This window comes from Vidua chalybeata, chromosome 5, assembly GCF_026979565.1.
Source record: "Vidua chalybeata isolate OUT-0048 chromosome 5, bVidCha1 merged haplotype, whole genome shotgun sequence".
NCBI classification, from domain to species: Eukaryota; Metazoa; Chordata; class Aves; order Passeriformes; family Viduidae; genus Vidua; species Vidua chalybeata.
In genome coordinates this window covers 58,295,634-58,322,221 of record NC_071534.1, presented here as the reverse complement: position 1 = coordinate 58,322,221, position 26,588 = coordinate 58,295,634, and the positions used below count along the sequence as shown (strand labels likewise).

General features: G+C 46.1%; 1 protein-coding gene across 1 annotated transcript in view; it reads right to left on the bottom strand.

Moving 5' to 3' along the window:
- The window catches only part of LAMB1 (laminin subunit beta 1), a 42,281-nt gene that overhangs the window by 2,141 nt on the left and 13,552 nt on the right, over positions 1–26,588 (bottom strand). The window contains exons 13-31 of the mRNA XM_053943213.1: positions 25,080–25,215; positions 22,866–23,024; positions 22,007–22,134; positions 21,430–21,553; positions 20,707–20,911; positions 20,404–20,547; positions 20,076–20,307; positions 19,392–19,555; positions 18,710–18,934; positions 17,652–17,869; positions 17,448–17,544; positions 8,279–8,648; positions 6,421–6,605; positions 5,014–5,255; positions 3,378–3,581; positions 2,853–2,997; positions 1,902–2,109; positions 1,594–1,735; positions 527–703 (exon numbers count right to left, since the gene is read on the bottom strand). Coding sequence (XP_053799188.1) covers positions 527–703; positions 1,594–1,735; positions 1,902–2,109; positions 2,853–2,997; positions 3,378–3,581; positions 5,014–5,255; positions 6,421–6,605; positions 8,279–8,648; positions 17,448–17,544; positions 17,652–17,869; positions 18,710–18,934; positions 19,392–19,555; positions 20,076–20,307; positions 20,404–20,547; positions 20,707–20,911; positions 21,430–21,553; positions 22,007–22,134; positions 22,866–23,024; positions 25,080–25,215 — 3,505 coding nt within the window. The remainder of the gene's footprint in view (positions 1–526; positions 704–1,593; positions 1,736–1,901; positions 2,110–2,852; positions 2,998–3,377; positions 3,582–5,013; positions 5,256–6,420; positions 6,606–8,278; positions 8,649–17,447; positions 17,545–17,651; positions 17,870–18,709; positions 18,935–19,391; positions 19,556–20,075; positions 20,308–20,403; positions 20,548–20,706; positions 20,912–21,429; positions 21,554–22,006; positions 22,135–22,865; positions 23,025–25,079; positions 25,216–26,588) is intronic.

The window sequence follows — 26,588 nt, the reverse complement described above, 5'->3', positions numbered from 1 at the left end:
TTAATGACATTTTTTTGCTATTACGAAAGTGTGTAGCAAACATTGGGAGTAATGCTATATGTTCACAGAGAAAAATCTTGAATCTCTGATATTTAGCAGTTATTTCAGTTTTGTTAAGATAATTATTTTTCCTGGTGCTTGAGTCTATATATGCCAAATTCTGGTTTGTTTGTCCTGAACCTATAATTGTCATAGAACCATAAATACTCTCAAGTGGAAAAAAAAAAAAAATCCAGTTCTCCTATGACATATAGTAAAGCTGAGGAACAGAAACCCATCTGTGAAAGGCTGACAGGTTTCCTGCAGCTATTTCAGAACCTGAAAACTTCCCAATACCTCTCTCTCAGGATCTGATACCAAAGTAAAAAGTTGCTATCTTTGGTAAGAGCCTAAATGTTGGAGTATTTTCTACCCCTAGAATATGAACAATAAATGTGATAGATCCCATGTATTCATTGATCTCCCTTTAGCCAAACCTGGAGGAGTTTTGCTGGCTTCTCTTTAGGATTGTTCCTGAGCTTCTCACCTTTTTAACTTCTTCAGCATTTTGTTTTGCACTAATAATTTTGTCTTCTATATTTCCCACATTCCCTGAATTTGTAGTAGCCTTTTGCCTAAGGTCTTCAACACTCTTCTCTAGCTCAAACAGACGTAAGGTAGCATTGTTCAGCGTTTCTGCAGATGCTGCATTTTCAGATTCAATCTAACATAAAGAAGAATGAGAGTTAGATTTTCAAAATACAATGGATATAATACTAAACTTTCTCCATAAACCCTGCTCAACTAACTCGTGTCCACATATCTGAGTTAAAAACAGTGGTTTAGTTTTACTAAAAATGGCCCATTGCAGTCAGGGTGAAAAAGCTCAGTGCTTGAGAATGGTACATATGAGGCTGCACAAGCATTAAGGAACATGGTCATAAAGTATTTGATTGCATTATACACATAGGAGTTGACTAATCCGTTGACAAAACTTCAGACATTTGACTCCATCATGTGATAATGGGCTGGTGAAGCTTCTACACTGGCCAAGCTTCGTAAGTATAGATAGCACAGTGGTCTCATGAGGGCTTTGAGATGAAGTCTGCAAATACTGTATCTGACAAGATTGCAGCACTTGGCGCTTCAATCCAGCATTTGTTTATTTTAATCTGGTGCTGCAGTGCTGGATGACACTAAGCACACCAATACACAACCAGAGTGGCTGGCAGGTATGGCTTGCCAGGGATGTTGTCAGACCTGCTGGTTTAGAGGGCTACAGTCCTGCTCATTTAACTTCGCTGGTGCAGGATACAGGGTGAGAAAAGCCTTTTGGTGTTTGGTTTTGTTGGTTTTTTGTTTGTTTTTTTTTTTTTTTTGTTGTTGTTATTGTTGTCTGGTTTGGTTTGTTTATGAGAAAATAGACCCCTAGCATCTGTCCCACTCACTCAGAAGTTGATGTGAAGGCAGGAATGATGCAGTTTAGATGCATTTTAACTGCAGCCTTTGCTTTGCAGTACCCAAGACCTTTCCCTACACAGGCTTACATCCGTTTCTAAGCATCAGACTTCGTGCTGTTTCTATTATCTTAAGAAACACTCATAAAGAACTCACCGAAGTCAGCAGGTCTTGAGTTCCTTTAATATCTTCATCAGCTTGTTTGATGGCTTTTTCAGCTGCATTTTGAGCTTTTTCAGCTTCTTCCAGTGCTGCTTTCACCATGTCTGCAGTGACTTTAACATCCGTTGCACCTTTGCTGTGGAGCGAGATTGTTAATGCTAAAGATGCTCTTACTTTGGAACTGGACAAAGAACATATGCTGCAACGGGCTGCTTTTGCCCCTTACTGAAGGAATGAGAATTTACATCAGGGAAAGTTAAACTACATTTCCTGATGCAATGAGATGAAACAGGGCTGCATACCTCGCTCTTTTAGCTTCCTCCAGTAGCATTTCTGCTCTGGCAATGTCTCCAGCGCTCTGCTGCAAAATGACCTCAACATCAGAAAGGCTTTCTACACGCTCACGAATATCTTCTGTCAGAGCCTGCAGCTGCTGGGGAGTGCTTGGCATCTCCATGTTCAGCACTTCATTAGCCACTGCCTCAATGCTATCCAGGTCAGCGCTGTCTTCTAGCAGATGTACATAAATGACAAAGATGTGAGTGAAAGCTTCTCTCTGTCATGTCTCAGCACTCAAATTCTTGTTCAGCTGCTTCCTTAAGAAGGAAAATCATGGGAAAACTTCCTCCCCCAGATTTATGGAAAATCAAGGTGTTAAAACTACTTTCCTAGGCAAAACTTCCCTCTCAGGAGAGGCCCAGCAGGTGTATAGGCCCTGCTGGCACAGCTCTCTTGTAAGCCATTTGAAGATCTTGGTGCTCAGCTGCACCACTCTGCGGAGGACCCGAGCCCACAGGAAACAAAACCAACAGCTGCATGTAGATGTATTTGTGCTCCCAGCATAGGCAGCCCTGAGCAAACAGGCAAGGAACGGGCTGCTGGCAAACAAGGCTCTCATTTAACCTTTACTTGCTCTCTTACAGAGAGAGAAATGCAGTTTCTGACTTGCTTCCCCTTTAATACTACTTTGTCTTTCTAGCCAGAACTTACAGACATACTTGGCAAAGTACAGCAGTACAACAGCTTCAGCTGAAATGCACACAAGAACATGTCACAGTTAGCTCTCACTTTCTTATTATCTTGATTTTCTCTTAGTTTTTCTCAGTTTCCAGATTTCATCATACACACTGTCTGTCTAGGGGAGGTGGGGGAATGATGACAACTGTTGCACTAACTCTTGGAAGACAATACAGATGTAAAGCTACTTTTCACAAACCCAGAATTAAAATATGATTAAAATGTAACATTCTTACGCATTAGGAAGTCTCTAATCTGTTTAATAAGATTTCTCAGATCTTCATTGCTTCTGTCCACTTGTTCTTTTGTAGCATTGGTTTTAAGCAAGACTGCTTGTGCATTTTGTTTTGCTTCATCTGCTCTCTGTTTTGCCTCAGAAACCTAAAGAAAGGAAAATGGAAGGTTTGCTTGCTTATCTTCTTATGCTTTAGGGCTTATTTTAAAACAATTCATCTGGAGTCAGATGTAATAGTAACAAGGAATGCTTTTTCTCATAAAACTCACAGAACACTTGGGAGCTGGCCCTGATCCATACCACCAGTGCTAGTTTAAACAACTCAGGCTGATGTTTAGTTATCCATGAAGCTTCACTCTAGCAAGCTCCCTTTCTGAAGATATTTACAAGCATGATGAAGTTACACAACCCAAAAGAAGTATTTTCTGCAGAAAACCAGCACATACTTTGTCAATTAGTATCTGTGCTACAACAGACATTTTCCTTTTTCTTTTTTACTATCTTAACAATTGATTTGGCCTATTACCATTCTGGAGAGTTGCTCAACTTCTGCTAATGCACTGAGGATGTCTCTGTCAAAATCCATAGCCTTCTGCCAGGCATTGTGAGCTACAGTCACCAGCCCGTCGCAGCCGGGGCCTCCACACTTCTTCTTGCCCTCGTCTGTCCGACAGCTCAGCCCCCCGCACTCGGACTCGGCACAGGAGGCTCCCGGAGCAGTGCCACATGTCTGCAGGGACACAAGGGAAGCAGTCACAGCCTGATTTCCATTCATTTGCATGGGCGCTGGAGTAGGACACTATTCTACCACAAAATTTCAGAGTAAGCTTTTTTTTCAAGAAGCTAATTTCTATCAGCAACATTGCACTGAGAATTATCCACTCCTTGGTCAATTGTTTGGTAATGAAATAACACAGGAGTTGGTTTAACCAGAGAGAAAATTAGAAAATTCCCCGTTCTTGTGAGGCTCTTTTACCTTTTCACGCCTGTCCCTTCCCCCCTACTCTCTTTTTGCCAAATGATAGTCACTAACTCAGGTTTTGCTGCCAAAAAACCTCCCTGGGAAAACCTAGGGGCTGAGCCAAGTTAGCTGCAGCTGTCTCCTGTGAAGTGTAAATGAGTCCCTCTTACCTGTTTGGCACGTAACCCAGCAGTAGCTAGAAAGCAGAAAGGTGTGTGTGGGTGTGTGTGTGTCTCATGATTACACCTCCAAGCAACTCAGTATTTACTGCCTCGATAAACATCTACCCAGGATTTCAGTTCTTGGGCAGGAATGTAGGGGAAGGGAAACTAAACAGAAAGATGTCTCTTTCTTCCCTTCAAAGAAAAAAGGAGGGCTGAGGGGGTGGGAGGGATGACTGGTTGTAAAGGACAAGGGACAATCAGTGTGTGAAGAACTCACTCTCTACCACAGGCCTGGCCTGCCCGGGGTGCCCTGCAGCCTGTCTTCACCCGGGGTTGTTCAGGGATTGTTCACTGAATGCAGCTGGCCAACTTCAAAGAGAAACTGAGGGAACACCCAGCCTCTCCCAAGAGAAAGCCGTCCTTAATCATATTTACAGATGAGCAGGCACCTTCAACAGAGAAAATGCCCTTTTGACTCCAGCTCCCTGTAAATTCTGCTTTGTCTCGAGCAGGAGGATGAGCCTGGGGGGATGCTGAGGCCCATGGGTGTGAGCAGAAGCATAGCCTGGCTGGGCACTGTACAGGCACAGAGTGTACCCGATGGAGCTGCAGAAGGGAAGAGGGGAGCCTAGGGAAAGCAAAGCACTGAACTCGGGATGGGCTGAAGAGGATGGCTCTCAGCCCAGCAGATTTGCCACACTTTTCTGCACATGGGAACTCTGTCCCTAGCAAAGAACATTGGATTAGAAGAGGGGTGATACAAAAACAGGTGCTCTGTTGGGGCTGGGAAGAGTGGGAGGAAGACCAACATGAAAGGCTGGTCTTTGAAAGCCAGTAGTGTCAGAGCCCACCAGTTAACAACCCAGTTCCAGCCCACAAAATCGAGGGGCTGCTCAACCAAGCAAGGTGCATTTTTCATGAACCAACCGCACATCTCACACTGTCACGCCCTACAGCTCCTCCCTGCCCGTTGCTTCATCACAAACCTGACTCTATTTCTGCCATGGGTTTTATCCCAGTGATTCTCAGCTGTGTACCTTCTCAGCCACCTCAGAGAGATCCAGGCTCTGCAGCTTTCCAGCGAGTTCATCCAGAAGGCGCGACTGCTCCTCTTGTTTAGCCTTGAACTGGGCCTCCTTCTCATTGATTAAGTCTTCCACTTCCTGCCGTGTTTGCGCTGACAGCTCCACGGCGCTATCGGGATGAACAGTGGAGGCGTTGACCCTCTCCTCTGCCTCCAGGGACATCTGGAAATACTTGGTGATACTATCCAAGGCTCCTGCAGAAATCAGAGGGAGCTGATGAGAACTCTGTTAAGTAACCCAAAGTAATGTATATTACAGATGTTAACAGATGACACATGAGGGTTAGTGATATATCACATTAAATGAAATGCTGGCCTTGGCAGCTGTGCCATTGCAAGGTTGACAGAATTTGGCCCTTGTAGAAAAAAAAGTTTGCTTCTTTGCTTGGTGGAGAGTGTCAAGCTGGTCTTTGAAGTTAAGTCTTTCTCTGTCCCTAGTGACTGGATTCTGCTTGTCCTAAGGGCAAAAGGAGATATGGCCTTTGAAGGTTTTTGGGGAACAGTCTGTTTTCTAAGTATTCCCTTATCCCATTAGTTCTTATTGCTTGCCCTGGGATGTCTGGCTTATGGAGTCACTGCTTGGAAACTAGTCAGAGCTTTCCTAAGAAACAACTGCTTGATGAAAGATGCTGATTTATGGAACTGTTGATTTTGGACAACTCCTGGAGAGGCCTTGTGTGGGTGTTAGGGACCCTGTGGGGGTGGCTATACTCTATAACTTGGGGAAGGTTTCCTTTGCAGAATGCCAAAAGTCAGGGACTCCCCTGTTCCACATGCTACTCGCCTCAGTCTGAAATCTCCCATGTTCACTGGAAACAGGAAAACCAGGAAATACATAAGAAAAAATATAAATATTTTCTTTGAAGTCAGCTTTCTAAATTTCCAAATAATTTGGTGACATTCCTCTTCCTCCAGCAAATTTTGATTCTTGGCCCATTTCAGTGTGCCAATGGACATGCAAGGCTTGGGTGGCTCAATTCGACCCTTTACCATGAGCCCTTTTTTTTCACCCAGAAATAGCAATTTAACAGACTGAAGGGAGCAAGGGGAATGCAGATCTTGAAATCTGTGGTGCACTTTCTTCTGTTGTGTCTCATCTTCAATGTGTTCAGCATGATACCTTAAGACGATTCTGTGCCCCAAGAATTTGAGCCAGCTTTACAATGTGCAGAGGAAGAAAGACAGGATTGGGGGGCAAAAATTCCTGCTGCATCAGCAACTCTGCTAATGCACAGAAAGAATCTGTTCTGGAGGAACTGTGTTTTATTACAAATTAGAAGATTAATCTGGTACTTAAACCCATGCACTAATTACATCTTTGGCCACCCTGCTGCTTTCTCCCCCTCCCTGTGACACTTACCCCGAACATCAGAGATCTTGATGAACTCTAGCTGCTCTGCGAGTTCTTTCACAACGTGGTCAAGACTTTTGGCATCTGTCTCCAGTGCACTCAGGTCTGTGTCTGTGCTATTGCTCTTTGCTGATAAGGCTGAAAGGTTTTCTTCTATGTCAGCTATCTTAACTGTAACATCTGCTGTCAGCTTTCTGTAAAACAGGCACAGGACTTAACATGGGAAGGAAGAAGGGTCACACGCCTCATATTTCACTGGAGCGTGCTGGCTAGAGATGTACCCAGCTTCTCCCATGGCAGGACCTGTCCTCCCTTAGTGGAGCTCCAAGTGATTTGTAACAATATGCCTACCTAGAATACTGTTTTGTTTCCTTTACTATACAAACCTACTTTTTAATCTACAGCACACACATAAACCCAAAGCACCAAATTGTTCAGAAACAGCTGCGTTGTGTAAGATTAACTGGAGGGAGATTCCAGAGGACTGAAGTAATGCTCTTGTATCATGGCAACTGCATAGGTCAGAGTTGACTACTATGATCCATACATAATTTGCTTCCCATCCCACACAGCTCAAATGTAGTTTTGATTATTACGAGCTCATCGGGCAGAATTGAACTTCAGAAAGCAAGGAGGGGGGAGCCTTAGTTTTAACACAATGGATTCTTTAAACTCTTCTGTAGAGATCCCTCCTCACCAGAGTTTTGAAGGAAAACCTCCTGCTCTAAGCATTCACTCAGTGAGCCATGGAGCAGGCTTTAGCTAGTAGGATAACCCTAAAAGGAAAAGCAAGTGACTATTACATGTCAAGGCTGCTGTGGAACTGAAGTGGGCATAGGAAGCTATTCCCATCCATGGTGATCCCATCAAGCCAAGCATTTCCTCATTCTGAAAGAATCGAGGCAGTATTTAAGATCTAAGATCAATTTACAGCTCTCTCAATAGCCCAACAGCCTGCTGCTTTCCAGGACTCCTCCAAAGCCCAGTACTTTCTATACAGCCAGAGAGGAGCAAGAACAGATATACATAACGTATGTCAGGGAAAAGCAGCTCCTCAGCTGCTCTGATCTCCCTCAATACACACAGAGTCCAGAAGCAGCAGCAGCAATCCCCAGCTCTCCAGCAGGAGGGAGGGGAGCTGTAGGACACAAACTATTCCTAATTGAGACATTTGTGCTTTAATCCTCACCCCTTCGCTTTGTGCAGTTCCCTTCACAATGCACAAGCAAGTTGGAGCAGTTGCAGACAGGGCTAGAAAGCCTCTGTAATCCTACTTAATGTTAGACTGCCCCATCTCCAGACTACCATCTTTTGTATGCTTATCCCTAAAAGAAAATACAAGGCTGCTACTCTGAAAAAAATGGAAACAATCCTTGTTATAAACGTGGTGCTTCCCCCAGCACGTGCTCAGAGTGCAGAAAGAAGTCCAAGTTTCCAACTCATCAGCTACAAGGGAAATCCAGGAATTTAATCTCTCCCCCTCTTCATTCTCTCACATAATAGCAGTGTTTGTCCTTTGCCCTGGGGCAGCACAAGGCAAGCATGAGTGACTCCGTGGTAATTAGCTGCCTGGAGAGCAGTGGGAGCAGGACAACCCAGCCCAGCACTGGCAGCTGCACTGCTCCTGCCTGTCCCACCAAGTTTCTGCTCTCTGGTTTCTGCCCAGTGGGATGGGCACTCACTGCCAGTGCTGAGCATGGCAAGGTGCTCCAGCAGCCCAGGAACCACAGCACCCTCACCCAGCCAGAGGAGCCAGAGTGCCCTCAGCCCAGGATGGGGACATCAGTCACTCAAGTAAATCCCAGCTCACTGGAACTCCCACTTCTTCCCACGACAGACTCATCCATGTAACTATAACTGTACTCACTCTGCTTCCTCGAAGAGATTCCCAATGTTCTTCAGGGGCTCGGCTGCTGGATTTTGAGCGATGATGGTTTTAATTTCAGTGAGCTTCTCCTCCAGCGTGTTGAGCGTCTGCTGGTATGGACCAGTGACTCCAGTGATTTTGAGGGTATTAGCCCTGTCCAAGAACAGCTGGGTCCTATTAGCCAGCTCGCTGATGATCACATCCCAGAGGGCAAAGCACTGGTGGCACGGCACGCAGTCAGGGAAGAAGCCTGAGTAGCCCCGAGAGCACTTGTCACAGTGCAGCCCTTCCACCCCTTCATTGCAGATGCACTGCCCAGTGGCACGGTCACACTGTGGGGTCTGGATGCCACGAGGGTTGCAGTCACATGCTGAGAGGAGAAAAAGGCACATGTGAAGGCCATGGAGAGGGAAATGACTGTGATGTTGGCAGGGTGGGAAAAAAAATTAGTTATAATAAAGTGGTGAAATGAATACAGATGTGGGCAGTGTCTCAATTATAAAAAGTTAATTATGGATGTATCACTTATGTATGGAGCAAGTGTGAGTGAGACAGGGGAGAGAGATGGGGAAATAACTCAAGGTGAGATCAGGATTTGCACATCTTAGAAACAATAGGAACAATAATGGAGCAAGGATGGACACCACTTGTTGCAATGTTCATGTCAGCTAGATAGCAACTGAAAACAAAGATCCTAGTTTCTCTCCTGCAACGAAGAGTGAGTAGAGCAAGGCTCTTGGGACAGGAAAAGAAGTGGCAGGCAGGTGCATAGCAGAGGGTTTAAGAGCAAACCAAGAGAGAAAAAGGAAAATTGAACTAGGAACAGCCATTTACTGTCTCCTCCAGCAGAGGAGTAACACTCAGGTGAGGAATCCTGGAGATCAAAACCCAGCCACCTTCTGCTGCACCTCCCACAAACAGGACACTAAAAGGAGATAACTGCACAGCACATGGTTAAGTGGAAGAGCTCTCTTCCATAAGGCGCTGTGGGTGCTAAAAGTGGAATTGGCTTCCAAGAACAGAATAAATCTATGGAGCAAAAGCCCTTGTGAGATTTTCTAGGCAGAGGTACAGGGACTGGCTCAGATCATGCTCCTGCCATGGATAGTGAGAAAATATTCACAACACACGCTGAGGAGCTTGGCACTGGGTTGACATTTTGGGTATACAAAAAATCAGAAAAAAATCTGGCAGTGAAAAGTAGAATAGAACAAAGAATGTGGTCATGGGCCGCCCTGTAGTGTTTGAGGTGTTAAGGACCAAGAGCCTACATGCTGTTTGTCACCCTCAATGTCACCCTCAGTGGAAATGAGGACACTTAACAGATTTATAAATTTTTTAAAAATTATTTCACACTGAGCACAGACTTCAGTTAGTATTCCACCTTCATGAAATGCATTTCTTTGGCACTAATGCATCACAGAGAGAAGTTACTCACTTAACTTAGTGAAGCACTGTCACTGCTGAAAGCACAGACACGCTCTGTTCACAATAATGCTATCAGGAGAAGCTGTACATAATGATGCTATCAGGAGAAGCGTTTCCATGCAGCGAGGCTGCCACTTGACCTCCTTAACCACACAGGAAGCGGCAGCAGCAGAGGACATCACCAACATGCAAAGCTTTTAATAAAGAGACGGCAGCAAGCAACAAAAAGAGAGGCTTTGAAAATATGCACATCATCCACCTATCATCATGGCAGAGTGCACTCAAAACAGGTCAAGCACATGTTCCTTAAACAGGAAAAGGACTGGCATACCTGATAAAACCCCTCACTTACGCATCCATTTACCAGGCATTCTCGATGAGGTTAAATGGCTCAAAAGGGCCCATAAATCAATTCACACACCCAAAGCAAATGCCCCCTTGAAAATAGGGCAAAACACAAAGCTGTTTTCAAGACTGCACATTGTTTGCTTCAATGCCAGAACACAGTGGTGGTCTTCAGTTCAAAAATTACACAAAGAGCCCCAGCAGAACAAATCGCTCCTCAACAAAATGACTTTCTTGTACAATGTGAATATGATAGGCAAGAGACAAAAATAACTTCTGCTGCCTGCACAATTGAGCAAAATGGTCTTTTGTTCTTTGAACTATACCCTGACACAAGAGATTGTTTTTACTTTACATTGAAAGTGCTTAAGTAGTCAACTCACCATGGAATATGCTCCCTGCAGGCAAACTGTTGAGTTCCTGTTTGAAGGTCAGTTAACCCTTCTGTCAACTAATAAGGCCCTTGGTATAATGATGAATTGTCCGAATTCCTCTGTATAGAAAGAGGCTAAATGGCATGTGGTTTTTCTCAAAGATCCTGAGGTCTGATCAAGTTACATGAATACTTGCTGCTGGCAAATCAGATCACTATATTTACTTGCAGATTTAAAAGGCTTAATGTGAAAAAAACCCGTAACCCCATATTGGTAATTCTACTCCTGAATACCTGCATGTTCAGGAAATGCAGATGACATGGCTTTAGTAGCATTTACATGGTAGAGTGGATTCCAAAATCTCTGGAACCAGAAAATACTAGGGAAGAAGAGAAAATAATTTAGGTACTAACATACTGTTTGCTAAGCAAAAACCCAAACTCCATAGCTGTCTGTTGGGGGATGATAAAAGCAAAGAAGCATTTAATTTATTCTCAACGCAGAACAACAGTTGGAAGAATCCAGTCCTACAAAACTCCCAAACCGAGCTTTGCAGGACCATGAGAAAATTGTACAAGGCAGCTAGAAACATTACTGTGTCTTATTTCTCCATTTTAAGATTTTTTTATCAAGCCCACAAGCAGGCAATCTTGGCTCTGAATTACTTCAGTCCCCTGAATGAAAGGTATATAGAATGGTTTTCAAAAGTGCTGGTTTCATATTGCTCTTCCTCTTCTCCATTATCTTCCCAAGATATTAACCATATACAGGACCATGCCAGATTTCACCCCTAGCCATCTCTAACACCTCCAGTGGATGAGTCCTCTACTTTCTGCCCTGGACACCACCACCAGGCATTTTACACCCAGCAAGGATCACGTTCAAGGCCACTGAAGAAAAACACCTTCACTTTATGCCATGGTTGTGGATCAAACCCTCTACTCACTTCATTGTGGCCAGTTCTCAAGAGAAGGAAAGCAAGCCCAAACCAAGATCATGTAAAGCCTTCTTGGTAGTGAGGAGCACCTTGAACACTGCAGTCCACCTGCAAATAGCTTAGTGCCAGCTTTCACCTCTGCCTCAGGCAATGCCTGCCTACCAAGAACCCTGTGGCTTCAGTCTCTTTGACTGAAGGGCATGATTTCATCCTAAAGGAACAAAAGCATAGTGACAGTGGCAGGATGTTTGTGAAAGGAAAGGAGGCCCTCTGAGCTGGCACAGACTGGAAAAGACTGGCACAGGATTAGCAAATAGCTCATGGAAGAGCAACTGAGTCACACATCTATCATTCAAGATGGTGGGTGCACTGAAAAATTCCTGTGGCATTCAACTATCACTGCCAATGAACTGGGATGTGAATACCAGAGATGCCTTGATTCCTATCACCCGCTAGAAACAGAGCAAACACCATGTCAGAATGATCCAGCACATCATGCCCAGTGTTTGACCAAAGTACCCACCATCACTTCTAGCTACAGCAGAGTTCTTGTTCCTCCAACACCTCCTTTGTTATGTCCAACTACTCCTATGGTCACTGTGCAATTCAGAAGCAGTCCTGTACCCAACAGGCTAACTCAAACACGACCTTCAAAGTATTGCTTTGCTAGGAGATTTTGGCTCCAACCAGCACATTCCTAAATCTGATGTAAGACCTGAGTAATACAACACATCCAGTGTTAGCATATATCTGGTTAATCTGAACTTTTTCAAGGACAAGAAACACACAGGCACATCTAGGGATGCAGATGTGCCTGCAGATGTTTCAGATGTGGCTTAGTAGCTACCAACAGCTTTATACTCTACTTATATGTGGTATAGAGAAAGACAAAGTCCTGTAAACTCCTTTTATGTGGCTTCCTTATGCTTATATGACAAGAAACTGGAAAAGTAGTTCATTTTGCACTGCAAAATCAAACAGATGTTGAGTTTATTTCAAGATACTTGGATGCCTTCACCACTTCAAGTTGGAAATGTCTTCAAGACAAATGGTTGATTACTCTCCCTTCAAGCAGACCGATGGCCCAAAGCCAAGGTGAAGGGCTGAAAGTTAATGCAGACCCGCTGCTTGCATTGAAGATCAGCATTAGACAGTGCTCAAATCTGTAAGCAGAGCAGGACATAGCAGTACCTCCCATGGAAAACACAGTGAAGGAAAAGAAGTCTTTTGAAATCATTGGCCCAAGATTTAAGAGTTTTCAAAGGAGCATTTACTAAATTAAACAATAGGTTTCTGTTTTGAAATGTCATTTGGGAACTGGGTGCATTGTTTTCTTTAATTGAGTGTGTAACTCAATCAGCGATTCTTCTGTGGCATACGTCAACGTCAGGGAAACCATATTTTTGGAAGCCAAATTCTTCAGTCAGGATCTGCTGATTAGCAGATTATGAGTATAAAGGATTGTAGCTGTATCTGTTTACAAATGCACGTGCATGTATGTGCATGCACACACTGAATATCCATGGATAATTTTGTATCACCTTCATCAGTGCATTTCTCCTCCTCCTTTTTCCTGATCCTAAAGATAGAAATAACACTCAAACATGTATACCAAATGCAGTCATGTAAAAACATAAGAGGAGAAATCCAAAAGAAGCAAGTAACTAGCTTGAGAGGCTTGCTTTAAGATCAAAAGGATCTGTGAATTGCTTTATCTTTTACCTACTCTGACAGCTCTATCTTTTCCTCTGATTTTAAATATTTAAAACTCACTTCCATTTAAACTACTGTAATTCAATATACAGTATATTTGCACATCACTTAATTTAAACTCAGGTGTGTCAAACACTTGATACTACAGCAGAGGTGATAGAATGGATACTGAATGGGCTGTATGAAGACCAGTATCAGTGCTCAATTCTTTACTGAGGGATGCCAGGAACAAACAAGTGTTGTACATCATCCTACGCTGAATAGAAATAATTTTTCCAGAAATATTTTTTTTTACTGCTTGAGACTGAGGGCGGCGAGCATCAAATGTTTAACTCCTCCACAGAAAAAACACAAAGGTTTTGTTCAAACATGTTTTCCTGGCATAATTTCCCAGTGGTAGTGAGGCACTTTGATAAGAAAACCATTCAACAATTTGTAAGGTTGAAAGTTTTGCAGAGCTAGCAAATTTCTTCTGAATAATCAGCTATTGATTCAAGTTACCCTGCAAGCATAGTGCAAACTCCTCAGCATTATGATTTTCAGTAGGGATGTTAAGATAAGATCCCAGCCTAAAATTACTGGAGTTGTGCTACATTTTAACATGCTAGACCATGCCAAAAGGATAGTTTTCTGGAAACAATCAATATACATTGCAATATTTTATGACCCTAGGTCAATTAAAATTATGAAAGTTGAAGTGAAAATGATATTTTCTTTAGCATAGAATTTGTCTGACTTCCTTTAGGCACTTCTCACAGAAGGAAATAAGACATCTCTGAACACCAAAAACCTCTCCTATAAAAGCAGCCTATGTGACTAGTTTAAGAACCAGGTGTTAAATTTTAAGACTATAAAACTTTTTCTTAAATGGCAATAGAGTAATTTTTACTGAACACCTTTTCCTGCACCAGCCACATAACAAAGACTAAAAACTGAAAAAAACAACATTCTTGTCAATGTATGCAGTATGTATTCGACAAAAAACATGACTTTTTTTTTCATTGTAGTTCAATTAAATTCTGTGATTTTACAGTAAGCCTTGATACTCATGTCCAACATAGGACATGCTTCTTGTGAAGGGGCTATAGCAACACCACCTAACTTCCAATCTCACACAGTACCTCCTACTAATTGCACTCTAGTCTGCTTGCTCAACTTATTACAACAGTAATGACAGTAAAATTGTCATCTCCTTCATATTAGATGAAACATAAACTCTAAGTATCTACTGTGCAAAGGCATTGTTTGAGCTGCATCTGCAGCTACTCCACATCTCAGGCTTCCCAGGAGCCTGGAGCCTTCTGCTGGAGATGTGCTTTGTGGGTTGAAGCTGGTGCAGTACTCAGCATGCCAAGTCCTGCACGTTAGTTGCCAGGTTTTGGAAATGCTCCAAATGCAGAATGCCTGGGAGACCTGAATCTGATGAACTCTGTAGTGCTATTATTTACTACCTTAGGTAGGATTTTTTATGCACACACACACGTTCACACGCAGGCTCATGTGGAGCTACAGCCAGCTCGAGGCTGAAGCAATGCCGGAAGAGTCCTGCCAAGGGGCTGGCACTGCCTCCAGAGCAGGCAATGCTCACAGCACAGCTCCTGCCCACTGTAATCCTCCCAGGGACCTGCATGAGGCCAAGAGAGAAATGCTGGGCTCTTCCCCATCCTCTCTGCCTCTGCTGTGTTTGTTTTAGGCATTATGTTGAATTCAGTAAGAGAACATTGTGCTTTTTCAAAGCACAGGGAGTAAGCAGTCTCTGAAGACCCAGCCACAGGCTCTCTGTGGTGTGTAATCCCCAGTGGACATTTGTGGGTGCTGAAGTGCAGCCAGTGCTGTGGGTTCACGATGCTGTCCAAATACAGGCACCCACCTCAGCTGGCCCCAGTGGTGTGGTGCCAGTGTGATCTCTGTGCACATGAAGAGAGGAGACATCAGATGCCACTTTCTCTCCACAGCAGGGGACACAGACTGTAGTACCCAGACCAGGTACAAAAACTTGCCTTCCCTGGCTTCTGCTTCACCATGTCTGATCTTACCAAGGTTTCTGAAAGAGACGTCACAGGCAGCAGCTGACAATGGGGATGCCAGGGAAGAGTGCCCTAGAGCCTGGTATCCCATGGAGTGTACTGAGACCCTGGGCCACATCCACAACTCACTGCTGCTGCAAGTGCCTGAGAACCCATGGAGAGCTGCAGTCCTAGCCTAAGTGGGCCATATTGCACATCTCCACACTGCTATGCCCAGAGCTTATTTGCAGACACTTGGGATTTTTTTAGTATTGTAAAGCTTTTCAAAGCAACATGAACAGTATGGTCCCCATTGCTCAGCAGGAGCTTGTGTTTCTTGATGCCAACAACCTAAAGACCTTCCGTGAAGAGATCACACATCACTGTCCTTGGAGTAATTGATTCACCCAAGGTTGGTGGTTTCCAACCTTGAGCAGAACCCACTTGCCCTAGAGAGTGGAGGATCCCGCGCTGAAGTCCTTGGGAGCAATGGCCATACCTCTGCATCAGCTTGAAGACTGTGTCCACACTCACATGGTTCAGAGTTTTTGCTCTTCCCCATCCAGATTGGTTTCTGTTTTGCTCCTGAATGCAGCACAAAATGTGGCCATACTGGCTGCTTGGGCCAGCAAGAACATGCCAGGTGGCAAGTGCCATGGCAGGAGTCCACATGTTCCCTGCAACTGGAGCAGACATCTTTGTGACAAAGCCTAGTCTCAGTTCCAGCTTCATTGGCTGCAGGCCAGATCTCCACTGTTTTCCAGGGACACTGCTCAGCAGCTCCATAAACAGCACGGTTTTCCAGTTCATTTGCAACCCACTTATCCCTGAGAACTGCTACCTGCCCACGCAGCAGCTGCAGGTCTGCCAGCCTGAACATCACCACTCACTCCCTGGGACTAAATGAGGGCTGAGAAATAAGCTGTCTTCTTGCCAAGGAAAGATAGGAGACAGGCAGGAGGCACTGACCCCAGCACATCGGGGAGAGCCTGCAGCACCACCAGGCTGGATGTGTTCCACAAGCCAGCACACGCTTGGAGCCTGTCCAGAGCATCACGCTGCAGGCTGCCACTGCTCAGCCCTGGGCAGCAGCTCTCTCCACCTGCCACAGAGACCTCCTGTTGGATGTAATCATGAAGGAAAATCTGCCTTTCCACCTGAAGGAGTCACCTCTGTCACTAGGGCACAGAAGGCATGGTGGACTAGAAGGGGAGTGTAGATTTCACACGGTAAAAACAGGCTCTGAAGAATATATTATATCTTTACTTCAGAAAAATTGAAACAGGCTTTCACAGGTTCAAAAGACAGCAGAAACTCCAGGAGAGATCAGAAATGATGCTATGCTGCAAAATCCTGCCGCTAAGGTATGCAGACGGACTCCATCAATAAACCCCGATGGAGACAACTGATAGCAAAAGACAATCCCTGCCCTGGAGCCAGCAGGGTCAGCACACCCCTTACCATGTCAGAACACACACAGCCTCTCCAAAGGCATCCTTTCCTCCAAGAAACCCAATATGTACTCAGGAACTGGGACAACTCCCCAGTCCTTTCATCTGCTGCAGTAACCAAGTAGCTGTGACCTGCCTATCTACCAAGACAATGGGCTCTAAGGTATCTCTATTGTAAGGGATTTATTAAAGACAACAGCAAGCACATTCCTCCCTGCAGGAAAAAAATACCTTAATCTATTGCAAACCCTCCTGGCAAAGGCTCCTATTTGAACAGATCAGGGATACAAGTTTGTTCTGGTCTGGACAATGTTTGAAGTTTCTTTTCCAGCTAACGAACAGACTTGTTTATAATGAAAAGACAGAGGCCATCCAGTTTTCTAAACAACCTACTTCATGCTGCTCTGTTTTGCAGCATGTAGCTATGCATGGTCTCTGCTTTCTCCTCTATTTTTACCTGAAATATAAAAGAAGTCTCCTAGTAAATAAAAATCCTCCAGTCTCAGTAAGACACAAGAGACAGTGGTCTTCAGCTACATACAATTGAAAGGCAAAGGAAACTGGTTTCCAGAACAATTCTCAAACTCAAATGCTTGTAATATGTTTTCTTATCATGCTGGCTTACCTGACAGCATTGCAACCTTATCCTTAAGGAAGAGTTGCTTCTAAACAGTTTTGTTTCTAAATAAAGGTCAGACAAGAAAAACACAGACAAGCACAGGCCTGGGCTCCTGCCACATGTCCCATCCTGCAAGGCACCAAAACCCCAGGACAGATCCCACCATGCCTTTTTCCCTCTGTTCCAAGGCTCTAGTGGGCTGTTCCTGGCAGGGGTGTCCCAGTGAACCAGGATGTGATGGTGTGCCCAGCCACACAGACATTTCCAAAAGGAGCAGGTACCAGGCTTGGACTCACCTAAGCACTCCACGCCTGGGTCACCCCAGAAGAGCTCCTGGCACTCCCGGCAGGTCCGGCCTCCGAAACCTGGCATGCAGTGGCACTGCCCCGTGAACTGTCAAAGCCAAAAAGCAAACCCATCAGGAGATGTGAGCCCCTCAGCAGCTGAACCCTGCAGCAGAGCAGGGGCCGAGCCTTGGGCACACGCCCGCGCTCCCTCACCTCGTTGCAGGCAGGGCCGAGGGAGCGCGCGGGGTCGCAGTCGCACTGCTCGCAGCCGGTGCCGCTGGCCAGCCGCCACGTGTGGGGGGCACAGCGGTCACAGGTCTGTCCCACCACGTTCGGGAGGCACCGGCACTGCCCCGTGGCCGCCTCGCAGCGACAGCTCTCCGAGCCCTCGCAGTCCTCCCGGACAGTGCCCAGGTAGTTGCAGACGCACTCTGTGAGGGAAAGAGCACGGCACCTCCACGTCAACCTGCTCCCCACTACCAGACTGCCCTGACTTCACATCTAGTTTATTCTGAGTCCGCAGAGGTGTGGGCAGATGCTGGCATGTCCCAGTGCCAGTGGCCAGGCCTGGCTGACCCAACACTGAATGACACCCAGCGCTGCTCAAAAACCCTCCTCATGTCCCATGGCTGGCCACCTCTACAGCTTCTGCCCCAGCACACAGAAGGCCACAGGAGTCCCTCATTCAACCAGCCCGATCCTCCCTACTCTTCTCCATTCCTCCCCTCTGTACAACCAAAGCCCACTCTGCCCAGCTCTCCTTAGTCAGCTATGGTGGCAGATCCACTTGAAGTGGTGAACTGGCCAACAGTGAGCTCACCTGCTCAGTGACCCACCTGTCCTGCTGGGCTGTGCCTGATGTCAGAGAAGAGGTGGGTCTGCCTCCCCACCACCCATTTCAGCTTCCTATCACGGCCTTCATTCCCACTGCCCAACCACACCTGCAGGGACCTGGTGTAAACAAAAGCCAAATGCTCCCCCACCACCTTATCTCTGGAGAAGATATAAACAGAGACCAGTATCAAGAGGGTAAGAAGCCCTCCTCCTGCAAAATCCTCCCTCCTTTCAGCAAATGTAAATGCTGCCTCTGTCCTCCCTCTCACATGGGGGCCAGGAGCCCCACCCAGCTGCAGGGCAGCTGCAGGCAACTCCAGCTGGAAGTAATAAGGTTTTTCCTTCACCCCAAATGCTCCCAGGTAAAAAGCACATAGGTGCTCACTGCTGCCCCTGACAAGGCTGGTGCTGGGGCTGCCGCCGTGTCTCCCACTCACTTCTGCAGTCCTGCTGCAGGGCGCTCCCGTAGTAGCCCTCTCTGCAGAGGTGGCAGTTTTCACCCTCGGTGTGGTACAGGCACTTCACGCACGCTCCGGTCCTCTTGTCGCAGGCCTCTGGGTCAGTGGTGTCGATGTTGTTGTTGCACTGGCACGGCTGGCAGGCGCCACCAACCTCATCGGGGCTCCCAAAGAAGCCAGACGCACATTCATCACATCGACTGCCTGTTTGAACAAACAGGCTCAGTGGGAATGGCCATCACAGCTCCCTAGTGCGCAGCCCCGTAATCGGCAAGGCAATAAAGACCATTACTGGGGGGGGCATTAACTGGGTCATGTTTAAAGAAACAGAGACAGCACATGGTGAGACCATGGCAACTTGGTGCAGAGCATGGATAGTACCACCCAGGGCACCAAGGCATGCTGCTCATCCCCTCGGTTCCAGTGCTGTCCTGTCAACCCTTTGCTCAGCACCAGTCATCCCTCACTGCTGCAGATGAGGTTCATGGTCATGCTAGCACCACCCACACAAACCACTCTGCCCTGGCACCTTCCAAGTGAGGCAAACCCCTGCAACAACCCACTGATGCTGGTGCTGTGGTCACATCTAACCCATAGGAACATATCCTCTCCTTGAGAGGTTCAACCCAACCAACCACCCCTCCATAGTCCCACCAAGTACCTATGTATCCCACGCTACAGACACACACGACTTGCAGTGTGACTGGATCCTGGTAACAGCCACTGGCAAACTGGCGTCCACTCTCGGGGCCATCAGGGCAAGGGCAGGGGCGGCAGTGGTCACCTGATCCCAGGATGGGGTCTCCATAGTAGCCAGCCTGGCACCTGCACAACAGAGTACACAGCATGCAGGGACTACAGGCAAACACACTGCAGCCTTGCTGTAAATAAGTTCGGATTTTCTACCACTGTGAAGAAGCAAAGGGCAGAAACATCCTTAGGGCTTTCCCTTACCACTCACACTCCTAGCAGCTGTGTCCACAGACACAAATTTGCCTGGTTTACACCAGCACAGGAGCAGGAGACCCAAGGCTGGACATCAGCTCTGCCACTGCAAGTCCTCTCAGAAGGCTTGCAATGGCTCGCTAAAGGCCTGGGGTCCTGCAGCGTGCTCTTGGTCGCTTATATAGGCACTGCTATGATGTGCAAGGCTGTGGGCAGGAAAGTGGGGATCCCCACTCCCATCAATCTCCAGGATCACAAGTGCTTCTCTCACTCTCTGGGCCCAGGGACTTTTGCTGTTGCTTAACATCTGCCTGAGCACCAGCACCAGAGAGGAACAGCTGCTGCGCCCACCCTGCTGTGGGGAAGGAGAGGGGCCAGGGAAAGGGCACACGTGCCATACCTCTCACAGTTGTGTCCGGCTGTGTGGTCCCGGCAGCTCAGGCACTCCCCAGTGTAGGGATTGCAGTCGTCGGCGTGGCCATTGCAGTGGCAGGGCTGGCAGCTGGGGAAGCCCCAGAAGCTGGGCAGGCAGCGGTCGCACTGCCGCCCGTACACCCCAGGGAAGCAGTGGCACTGACCCGTCTCCACGTCGCAGAAGGCGTTGTAAGAGCCTCGGACGTGGCACTCGCACGCTGCAGGGAGAGCAGAAGAAGGGCTGAGTTTCCAAGACAAGCCATAAGTTCAGGGCCCCAGCCACAGCACAGCCCAGAGCCAAAAGTTTAACATACGTCGGCATCCACTTGGCCCAAAGCCAAAGGTGCCAGGGGCACATCTGTCGCACTGTCTTCCAACAACGTTGGGACGACACTGGCACTGTCCTCCATTGGGGTCACACACCGAACTCAGGGAGCCTTGAGGGTCACACTGGCATGCTGAGCAGAGAAAAACATTGGAGAAAGTGAGCACTGTGGCACAGGACATGAATTCCCTGCCTCATCCCACGTACACGCCTTCCCCATGCAAACTGCTCCGCCTGCAAGCGCCATCCGGCTCCCAGGCAGAGTTTGCCCTACAAGTAGATGGTTACGTACATAATGCAGTCTCATGCAGTAGTGCAGAAATGCTGAATATTATGTTCTTGCAGACATCTGTCATGGGAGTTTTCACAACACTCCTGCTGTTTTCCAAACACCGGTATCTTTGGAAAGTTTCCCAAGCACTGTTCGTGACCACGTCTTCGCCCGAGCCTCCCACTGTGAATATGTCCAGTGATTTGCAGTATGGCATGAGAACAAGCTACAAAAGAATTTTACAATGACAAAGTGTTGCTATTTATAAATAGCCTCAACCAAAATTGTGAAAATTTAGTATTATCGCAGTTTCTAACCTTTTTTTGGCAAAAAAGCAAACAGACAGAATTTGGAATGACAGTATTTCTCTAGTTTTGGTGGAATACTTCTGGTATTTGACAAATTCTTACCAAACCTATCCATTCTAAAGAAGAAGATTAACACTGACATTGATTTTCATGACCTACATGACACACATTAGCTCCCCAAAGAAACTATAGGTCTGTGAACTAGCTGTAGTACTGCAAAATACCTCAAAAAAGCCTCTTAGCAGGAAAAAAACCTCACATACTTTGAGGAATTTCTGAAGAAACCTATTGCTGCATTACATGGTTCAGCAGAAATCTGACTTCAGCTGTAAGGAACAACGCTGCAAAATACTACTTTGAATTTACACAGACACATGCCAGGGGAGATGCAAACTTCCAGGCTTGTAAGAGCATCCCTGAAATAAATTCTGCTCACAGAATCAATGAGTGTGTACGGGTTCTCAGTCTCTGTATCCACCGAGGAGTACTGGGGCAGCTCCAGGCGGATGGTGTAATTCAGCCCCTTCTCGAAGCACACGGGCCGCGGGAGAACAACGTATCTGAACGAGGAACAGGAAACAGTCCTTACTTCAAACGTACCGCACCATAAAGCATTTCAGGTGCCCCTAGAGAGCAATCAAGATAACAGAAAGCAGCCAAGACCCGACAGAACAAAAGCTGCGATGTGAGAGAGGCAGTTTGGAGGCTTGTGAAAGTCAGAACTGGAAAAGGTTATCAGCAAGGTAAAGAGTCAAACCAGTGTTCACTCATAGGCTGTGCAAACACCTCCCCTTCCCTTTACTCAGTGAACAAACCATATCAGAATATGAGAATAAACTTAAAAGCTTTGAGTCTACAGGCACACTACTAAATGTGGTTTTAATAACCCACTGGAAATTAATTTTCACCTATGTTCATAGAGGTTACAGCAAACTGAAAACATTACATTATTGCACTTCAATTTTTAAATGTTTTATTTTTTTCTCTCCTTTTGCCCATCCAGTTATACCAACCTGGATCCAGGTGACAGTGAGACCACTTGATTATCATCATCAGGAACTGTGTTGCCACACCGGCTACCTGTAGGAATCTTGCCTGGCCGTGAGACACTGATCACAGCTTTTTCCCACTGATCAGGCAACTAGGGAAAAAAAAGGCTCATCAGTATCAAGTAATAATCATGAACTCCTGGAAGCATCCAAAGCTCAGGCTAGGAAAAGCATGAGCACAGACAGGATGGTCACGGTGCTTCAGGGAGGATGGGGATACAGCTGCAGCATCAATGGGGCATCTACCAGCTGCAGGTGTGGGCTGAGAACAAGGAGCAGGTGGCCAGCAAACCCATCTGCATCATGGCATGACCAGGGGGTTTGGTGACCTCCTCTCCCCTCACCTCTGGGTCCTGTATCTGAGTATTCACCGCAGTTAGTTACTGCCAACTGGCAAGGAGATGGAGGGATTTTTCTCTTTCCCTTCACTCTGCAAATTATCAAAGCCAACTGCTTGCAAAATTCTTGGCTACAGGCATTCAATGTCCAAGAAGGGCAATTTGCTTCCTAAGGCACACAATGCCCATCTGATCCGGCCAATAACAAATTTATAGTCTAATCTGCCCTCATGGGACTTGTTGCTTTTTAATTTGCTCATTAAACTGGTGCTGAAACAATGCAATAGTGAAACAAACTCTAAAGCAAATAGTACTAGAAATAGTCAACATCATTTTGGATTTTCACACATTTCATACATTTAACTGAGCACCTATCCTTGTCTTTGAGCCCTGATGACTCCCTAAAGTGCCAGGCTCATGTCAGTTGTGCACCAGGACAGCCAGCACCTGCTGGGAGGCAGCAATGCCCACACTCACAGACCCACCTGTGGCTCGTAGCGGATCAGAACATCATACTCCATGGAGTAGGGGATGTTGTCAATGTGGAATTCCAGGTACGCCCCCTCAGGGACTCTCACAAATCCTATGCCTGTCCATGACGGTGTGCGGTCTGGCGTGGACTGGCGCTCTATTATGTTCACTCCCTACAAAACAGGGAACAGGTATTTCAATACTGATCCATTAAATTTGAAAGTCCCATGGGAGTACATGAAGTGCAGGGCTCTGCTGATGGATGACTTCTGGATTGCAGTATCCACTCTTTGCATCCCAGACAACACAAATTCTCTTTTAAATCCATACATGTGCACACCATTGCCCTTTCACTTAACAACATCACAAACGCAAGAGAGATAAAGCAAAACAAGAGTGCACAACTCTTCATTAATTTCTCTGCTATGGTGCAGAATTAAATGTAAAAACTTGCTATGAACAATTCACCAGCTATGACATCTCATTCACCATACAGATTTCCACATTGTAATTGTAGCAGTAGGATTTACTGCAGTGGCACATCACTGTTCCATTAACCACCCAAGCCTGAGTGCTAATTGCTCCCTGACTACACCAAGCTGTTTCAAACCAATACACTGCTCAAAGTAACACTGGAAAAGCATATCATGGGCTTTAATGAGCCGGGTGTCACTAAAGAACAGAGATCCTAATCACTGACAGATCTTTCCTAGCTAAATCAACACATGGTCACCCTTTTCAGTCTGAGGTGTCAGGTTTTTTATGGTTTTTTATATAAAGCAAAGAAGAGGAAAAAGGTAACAAAATAGAAACATGGTGCTCAAATTTCCTGTTTCAAATGTATCTGTAGCCACAAATAGTTCTCTCCATAGAACAACATCCTGTGCATTCCCAAGGAAGCTGCTTCAGTTGAAAGGGATAAAATGCAAGGAAATGTCTACATATATACGTATCACTTCAGGATGTCCCCTCATGTATTCTCACACTCCTTGAATAGAGCCTGGCTGTAAGTTATTAGCCTTTGGCTTTGCACAAAGATCAGAGCTCCCCAGAAAAGATGGCAGGCAGGATGTGAGCAAGGGCATGCAGCTGTAGGAGCACAGGGGCTTGGCACTGCCTGTCAATCCCTACAACTCTGTGCCACTGCATTTTATCTTCTGTTGGGCCCCTGTCTGGGAATTTGGAGAATATAATCAGATTTGTGAGAAAGCTTTTCAATATTGGTGTTTTTAAAAATTGTTTGTTCTCAAGGTTTCAAAAGGCAAACTAGCAGCACATCCCCTTGCTCTGTTTGGTAGGGTGGATTTTTGTGCTGGACTTCTCCATCCCTGAGCCTTGGAAGGGCCTCAGGTACCACCTCTCCAGTTGGGTGGACACAAATGCACCAAAAACCCTGTGCCAGCTAATGTGCCCTCTGCTGTGGTACAACTTCTGCTCTGTGTTGCCTTCTCTTTCTGCAGTTACATGAGAGCAAAAAATCCTCTGCCTTGGCTGAAACTGCAATGTGGCTGCATTTTGCTCAAAATAAATAAATTAGGGCACCAAGTGCCCTGACTGTAGGCAGACAAGGATCTGCTGCTTTAGAGAAATTATTATTTCCATCTCCCTGTCTCCTTGCTGGAGGCAAAAGTGATTGATATAATCACCTAGCTGCTGTTAATGAGTTGAAAGCAAAGCTGTGTGATGAGCAACAGAAAAAGCTAGAGACCCTCTTGTACCATGCCAGCAGGCAAAACAAGCTAGAGGCAACCTCACTTACAAAAACAGTTTTTTGCACAACCAATATTATTTTAGTCATTAATAAAATATATTACTGATGAACAGAAACTAAAAAAACTGTGGCAATGTGCTTAAACATGTGCTTTGTTCACTCCCAGTGAAGTGCCACCAAAGAGAAGAGCCAGTGTCTGTGTTCCACTCTCTTGAGATAAGAGGAGAAGTGGATGTGGTGGGGTACAGAGAGGGATGGTAACAGAAAACTAACTGTATAGTCATGATCAAAAAAACAAGTTTAAAAAGAAAAATTACAATTCCTCCCCCCTCAATTACTCCATTATTTATTGATACTAAGATTGAAAAGCTACAGGTTAATGGTTTTCTGATACATTTCAGTTTTGTGTTTTCCACATTTTAATTGCAAAACATGCACAGCATAAAAGACACTTCCAAGAGCCAACTGATGAAACAACTTTCCCACAGCTCTCCAGACCACTAAAACTGCTACTCACAGGACCCAAGTTGGCTTCCTCCGCCTCGTAGATGTAATGATCAAGTGAAATGAAGTAATAGCCAGGCTCCACCTGGTTGCACTGACGTCCAAACATGTGGGGCCGGCATTCACATTGGCCAGATTCACTTGAGCAGCTAAAATGGAAGAGCAATGAATTTACAACAGATCTTGGCTATGCTGAGACAGTGATGGAGCTATGACATTTTAAATGACACAGGAGGAGAAAGCACTTCTGAACACAGCAGACAGGAGAGGCTCTTGGGCTCTGCAGCTGGGCCACCGGCACTACTGACATGGCAGCAAAGTCACAGGTACAGACCTGGCTCAACACAACTATCACTCTCCAAAACAACATCCAAGCTCAGGCTGGAAGCAAGCATGGACCAGGAACATTTCCAGTAGGCAGTTTGCAAGTAGTTTCCTCTGTTTGGATGGCAAGAGGGTTTCATGGTATGGATACAGCGATTCCCTGGGACACAGGAGTTCTGGGAGCTTTACTTGCTACCAGACCTAGCCAACAGGCACATCTGCCCTGAAGCTGAGGCCAGCATTTGGCGCCAAGCTTGCAAGCCACACAGGCAGCATATCTGTTTGTATGGTCTCAGGCAGAGCAAGAATATGCATGACCCTACATGCCCCAGGATGCTGAGCTGCTCTCACTTGCTGCAAAGCATCCAGACAGGTCACCATCAGCAGCTACATGGGAGGGAAAACCATCCCTGGCTGCTTTAGAGTAGGACAGACACAACCAGTGACATGGGGCAGTCAGGGCCATCACCAGAAGGCCTGTCCAGAGTGACACACAGATTTCCCCTTCTTTCATAATGAGCCATTGTCTTTACTCAGTACAGCTCTATCCCCCAACTGCCTTTGGCTGTTTTATTGTCCCGAGAGTGTCTGCCCTGCATCATAAAGAACCCTTGAGTACATTGCAATTTTGCACACACCAAATCACACTTCTTGAAAGAAGATTTTTTTGGTCCACCAAAATGCACTTCTTTCTTTAAATTTGAGTGGGACTTAGAAACATTTTCTAAAGGTAAATGCCTCTGGTTTCCATGAACATTCTCCAGACTCCTCAAGCCTCCAGACAAAGAGTAATTTTTAACTTAAACTGTTTTTAAAGTTGCAGAGATTCACTTAAATGTTCACTTTGAGATGCCAGAAGGGCCTTAGCTGTCCCAGAAGAGGAGCAGGAAAGCTTCCCCTTTGGAGAGCCAATAACTCCACCACCTGGGTTACACCACAGGGATGAATTTTGGGTGAGGCACAGCATCCCACATCCTGAGCAGGGGCCAGAAAGCAGCAATTCAGCAGCTGAAGAGAGGAGCCTGGAGGAGAGCAAAGCTCCCCCTTCCCGATGACGTGAGAAAGCAAAGTCAGGAGCCAGAGCTGGGCTTTGCGGTCCTCCTGTGGCTGAAGGAAAGCACAGCTGCTGCCTGCCCATGCCAGGATGCTGCACGTCCCCTCCCCACATGGTTTTGCAATCACTGGGCTCAGTGCATGG